The sequence below is a fragment of the Chaetodon auriga genome, chromosome 8 (genome assembly GCF_051107435.1).
Source record: "Chaetodon auriga isolate fChaAug3 chromosome 8, fChaAug3.hap1, whole genome shotgun sequence".
NCBI classification, from domain to species: Eukaryota; Metazoa; Chordata; class Actinopteri; order Chaetodontiformes; family Chaetodontidae; genus Chaetodon; species Chaetodon auriga.
In genome coordinates, this window is record NC_135081.1 from 22034619 (window position 1) to 22040727 (window position 6109).

General features: G+C 45.1%; 1 protein-coding gene across 1 annotated transcript; it reads right to left on the bottom strand.

Moving 5' to 3' along the window:
- Positions 1 to 1588: 1588 nt before the first annotated feature.
- On the bottom strand, positions 1589 to 4079 carry rnf183 (ring finger protein 183). The gene is made up of 2 exons (XM_076737797.1): positions 3956 to 4079; positions 1589 to 3227 (listed from the first exon to the last, which is right to left on the bottom strand). Exon 2 carries the CDS (start codon positions 3162 to 3164, stop codon positions 2169 to 2171), a length of 996 nt encoding a protein of 331 aa, XP_076593912.1. The 5' UTR covers positions 3165 to 3227; positions 3956 to 4079; the 3' UTR covers positions 1589 to 2168.
- Between the last annotated feature and the right edge of the window lie 2030 nt (positions 4080 to 6109).

Consider the following 6109-nt stretch of genomic DNA (forward strand, 5'->3'; position numbering starts at 1 on the left):
CACCCGCCTCACAAACATAAGTTCTGACACCAGAGCAGTCAAAGACAAACAGGCGCTCTTCACTGCTGACCAGCCAGTGAACACGAAAGACGATATCTGCCCTGTGTTTTCCATCCAACGCGGGGGCGTTATGGACACTTTCAAAACGCCAGCAGGGAATTCACCGATTTCCTTAACGAATACCACTTTACAGATGCGTGTGGCATACGTTTTGTATTTAATTATTTGAATAATTTGTGAGCATTTATCTATTCCACGCAGGTTAGATGTCAGTCTGCGTTCCAGTTGACGCACCAGTGCGTTTTGGACACCTGCTAAGTGCGCGACCCCTGAGGACTGCGAAAGTTTTGCATGACATGATTTAGCAATTTCCCAGGAGTCCTTTTCTCTCAGCACTTCACCTTCCACTCGGGGCGATTTGCACGCGACAGTCAGTCTTCTTCCCACCACAACACGCTCTCCTTGGAGAAAAGCGTCCCACGCTGGCACCTTTGACCGGGTGCGCTCAGCTGACGAGTCGCGCCACACGCCGCCGGCTGCTCCGCGGCTGTAAACCGAGGTGACAGGCCGCTTGGTTGGCGGATTCCTGCTCCAGATTTTCCCCCGACACCGGAGAACAGCAGACAAGGCAGACGCGGAGGGAGTGGAGGCCATGGTGGTCGATAATATCCTCAAGAGTCCGTTTCTGGTTGTTCTTTGAGGTTTCTAATGCGCAACCTCTAAGCGGTCACATAACATGTAAAGGTTAATTTGCGTAAGAAGTGGATTCAGAGGAGGGGGGTCTTTTCTGCTCTGGTCCATGCGACCATAGTTGCCCGGATTGTCCAGGAGGGGGGTCGGGTGGGTGTGTCCTCAGGCAATGGTCGAAAAGTAAAAGTCCAGCAATCCAGTACAAAAATATCGTCAAAACGTGGGTAAGTATCAAAGGTACAAGTACTTATTACACAGAATTGGTCCTTTCAAAGTCGCATGAAGTGGAAATACTCAAGTAAATATGGCCTACTTTTCCTCACTGTCTTTAGGGGGAGGATGTAATACGTGTTAAAGTCTATATTTGTCTGTTTTACATAGCAAAGTTGCAAGTTATTGCAACATATAAGCGCAGTACTTCTCCATATATCATTATTGTGATGGACTTTCATGACATACATCCAAACCACACCAAAAAAGTAGATGGAATTGCATAATATAAGCCATCACATATCTCACCTCAGCATCAAAAAAAAAGAAAGAAAGAAAGAAAGAAAGAAAGAAAGAAAAAGAAACAGTCATTCTGCCAAACAGGTTTGCCAGCCTGAAGAGCTGAGAGGCACAGCTGATTAGAAATTCAGTTTTCAACCCTGTTAACTGGTATGTTTACACCACTAGAGGGTATCAGGTGTCTAAAGAAGCATGCAGGTTTCTGACAGGCAGCAGACAACAAATCTGTTTTCACAAATGTACAGGAAGTCACCACTGTGCAGTAAACAAGCAGAGCTGCCTAAAGCAAGAAGATCACTGTTTATTTTCAAAATTATATAAAAGTCCAGATTATTTCAGAGAAATAGTGTTATCATCATTTGCTCTGAGCGTAATGAGAAACACATTTTCAATGTCTCAGCAATGCTTTATTTGGTGATACAATTCTTAAAGAAAATACTTACAAATATACATACATCATCCATGACTATGTACAACAAGCTTGTCTATAAACAAAATTTGTAAGAACTACAAACCCTGAACTGGTTGTGGAAATCAGCCTGATGAAATCAACAGATACTCGTCTCTTCATCACAGAATTTAGTGCATTTCAAAATTTACAGCTTATTAATCATTATGGACATTTTCTTCACACAGACAGTGTTTCTGGCTTTTCACAGTAATCACAAATATGTTCAGAAAAGAACACAAAGGTAAAAAAGACAAAAAAAAAAAGAAAAATGCAGGTTCACCCTGTTTCCTTAATGTGCAACTTTGAGCCTGTCTCCTTTGTTTGAAAATATGTTGCTGTCCTTGTTTTCCTTCATTTCTTCACTTCAGTGCTCATGAAGCAGCGCAAATGTGTCCCAGTGCTTAGTTTCCTCTTCACTATTACTCACCAAGAGGAACAAGGAGGAAAAGGATCACTGAGAGTAAGTTTAGTGTCATTTTCTCTCCCTCCATCTTAGTCTCACACACCCCTGTCCCCATCAGGGACCCGTGCCTTGAGTGGATGCGCCTTCATTTCCCGGGGGACCGTGCAACGTTTGGTTCCCTGGATGAACGGGCCTGTGGTGCACGACCACATTCGGTATGATCACGAAGGCCAAAATCCCCACCAGCATGAGAGCCACAGTGATGGTGATGATGGACCCCACCACGGCGTAGTAGCACTGGTCTGAGCGGAACAACCTGCGCAGGCGACCTCTGACCCTGTTTGGAGGCCTGCCTACGTCCACCACTGTGGTTGGGACTATTCCCTGCTCCATGGCGCTCAAGTGGATGTCATCGCCCGCTGTCGCCTGGCTTTCCTGGCTCTTTTTAGGCAGGGTGAGGATGTTAGTCTTGGTCGGGCTATTGGGAGGAGGGTTCTTCAGGAGCAGTTTGCCCTTACTGCGCTTGAAGCGGATGGACAGTGCCCTCTGCATGTCTGGCGGGAGCTTGCCTATGATGTCCTCATTGTTGCCCAGGCGGGGCAGGTCCTGGCCGTGGGGGAGCTCGGTCAGCTCACGGCATACGGGGCAGGACAGGGTCTTGAGCTCAGGAGAGGTCACGTTGATGCGAGCAAGGCACTCCAGGCAGAAAGTGTGCCCGCACACCAGCAGCTTTGGAGTCTTGAAGACGTTGTCGTATGTGCAGAAACACACAGCGCACTCAGTGTCCTCCACATCATCTTCAGGGGGCTTCACCTTCCTCCAGTCGCTCTCTCCCTCTTTCCTGTCTCGCCTCCGGGCCTCCTCACTCCTGCCCCGCTGCCTCCTCTCTCCCTGGTGCCTGTCTCGTTCTCTCCTCCTGCCTCTTTCCACCCTCTCCGAGTCACTGCTCCTGGATCTCCTCACTTTCACTGGCTTCTCCTTCTTCAACTGGTCCTCCTTGCTGTTCCTTTCCCCCTGGCTGAGCTTGGGTTTGACGTTGGGGGCTTGTCTGGTTCCAGGGCTCTGGCTCCAGCTCCCCTCAGGCCTGTGTCTTTCCCGGTCATTGCTCATGTTGGACGGGTGATGTTAGAGGTAGAGTGTCGGCTGGAGTCTGATTCAGTTTTCCAACAGGAACTGTGGAACGTGAGCGCAGGGATTAGTTTACTGGCTCCCAGAAGTTATCAGAACAGGAAACAGACTGTAGGTATTTACCTGCACAGTCACCACCACTGTTTCATGATGATGAAGCAATAATGCCTAATCTATTGTTATCTTATATATCTACTGCATTAAAATGCTATCTGTTGATTTTTTTCATTAATTCAACATGCACGTGGTGCTTTAGCCTCTGAGTTGCTGTATTTGTTTAATAGGCTTTGCTGCACACGAATCTTCAGCAAACATGTCTCATGCGCTGCAGAAGGGCTTCACGTAGGTTTGAGTTAATGGGGATTTTTATTGCATGAGCCTGCCGTCTCAGTGGGTTGAAACTTGTTAAGTAAAACTAAACCATACTGGTGTGTGACAGGGCTTCATTGTTTTGAGACGTCATAGCAAACATTCCATCGTATGCGTCCATCTTACAAAGTCAGTTATTAACTCAAAGTTTTCAACCTGCAAGAGGCACACGACTAACAGCCCAGCAGCTGATTCCCCTCAAGTTGTAGAAAAAGCATGTTGACAAGTTTGTGTTACTTCAGGATTCGGGAGCTTTAAAACAAGAGAAGTTTTGAGTTTGCCAGCTAAGAGCAGCAAGGAAAAACTTCCTAATGACAAAGAAAAAGCAGATAAATCATTGGACAGTTTGTACACACACACACACACACACACACACACACACACACACACACATACACACTGACCTGCTGAGGTAGATGACTGTTAGGATCACGTCAGCATCAAACTTCATAACAAAAAAAGCAGCAGCAGATAACTGTGGAAGTCCCTTGGCGTGTCTGTAGTCCCTGTTCTCCTGCTCTGTTAGTATCTTTCCTCTCATACCTTGTTTTCTAATTGCAACGCAGCACTGCCTCCTCTGAACCCTCCTCCTCCTCCTCCTCCTCTTCGACGCCTCCCGCCTTCCCTTTTTCTCTTCTGGTCAGACCAGTTGGACCAGCTGTGGCGAGCCAGCGCTTTTCACTGTGTGGAATATGTAGATAATCAGGTCATTTACTTAGATAACTCTCACGTCCGTCCACTCGCAGAGGAAAACCTACATTGTTCTGATACTCAGTGGTTAAATTGGGATTTCTTACGTGGAGTGCTCTGTGCTTTCAGGGCTGCCATGGGTGCACGTGTGTGTGCATAGCCTACAAAATCATGATCTTGATATCATTTGACAAACTGTAAATAAAATATAACAAGGTGAGACAAGCTTCTGCTCGAACACTAATCATAGGCATCCTGTTACTGTGTAAAACTGCAGCTGGTGACAATAAAACCTCCTGTGTATCTGAATAGCAAAATAATATGAACAGAACAGTCTTTTTAACCATTACATGAAACTGGAACTAATTTACATCTTACAATATCAGATACCCAGGCTGCCAACACCTTTTCAGATTTCTAAATGCATTTTAACTGGCACTGGCTGATACTGCAGTTCATCTCATCACAGAATCAAAGTTGATGACTTTCTAAAAATGTAGAGCATTAACAAAGACATAATCAATGCAATAGCTTGGAAATGGTCAAACCAGCCTGCATTACCTGGCCATGGTGTAATGTGAGTTGCTTTGACAGTTGCTCAGTTGTCCTGACTCTGATATTTCAATAGAAATGAAGCTAGTTTACATCAGTTAGCTGGCAAAGACTGGAGGCAAAACTTGCATCCAAAAGGGAACTCTGATGAAAACATACGCTGTCTGATTGACTGACTGTCGCTGATCTGCTGGGTAGCTTTTCAGGAAGCCCACTGACCCACTGAAAAAAGGGAAACCCTGTCAAAGTTTTTACAGCTGCAAAGAAAACACATTATAGTTATTGTTTGAATTATGATCATTAAGGAAAGTGTAAAACTATTGTTTAAGCATCCCTTGATGACAAAGTAGAGTGTATGGTCTATGGACAGCCCCGGTCCAACAGGCAGCTCTCCCAGTTCAATTGCTTTAAGACCTTAAACCATGGTACTGTATAAAACATGGACGTTGCCTCCATGATGTCCCTCACAGGTTTCTGAAGAGTCCCTGTGAAGCTCAGTGACAGCGGTTCCAGCTGTTGCTATCTTGGCAAGGCCTGACTCTGCCGACTGAAGCCTGGTTGCTGAAACCTAGCAGTCACTCAGAGCGGCCATGCTCATAATTATGCATGACTTTAAGCTTTAATATATTTAAATGAGTGAGTTATAGAAGACTCAGCCCCGTTCAGTCGTCATGAATGAGGAAATTAGCTATAGAGAACAAAACTGTTTTTTGTTCCAGGCTGTAAACATGTTTTTTTCTGTTGAGCAATTTAATATGGGGGTCTATGGGAATTGACTCTCTTTCGGAGCCAGCCTCAAGTGGCCATTTGAGGAAGTGCATTTCTCAGCCCTGGAGGTTGCTGCTTGACTTACTGGCACTTCATGGTATGTCATTTCTGTCTCAGTGAAAACAACTTAAGAGTTTGATGATATGAAGACATGAAGAAGCCAGGGATCGTGAGAGCGCTTGTCGTCATCATTAAACAACCACCATGCTGATAAAAATCTATGTCACGAGACTCATGCAGAAATTTAGTCCCAGTACACGTATTTAGTCCCATTCTGCGACTTCCTTCCTCACTTTCCTCTGGTGTTTCCTGTCACCGCTGACAGCCAATGAAATGCACCGTTAACTTGAATAAAATTACTTTTCTGGGTTTAAACACCGTTGGAAACATCTTGGTTACTGTAAAGACACAACTCAACAAAATATCGGTCTGGTCATTTTTTTTTTTTGGCGGAAAGGTGCATTTAAGATTAAAACTAATATCTCTCAGCCTTTTTTGTTCAACCAAGTGTTCAGTATCAGATACGGCATCAGTACCATTAAGGTTCA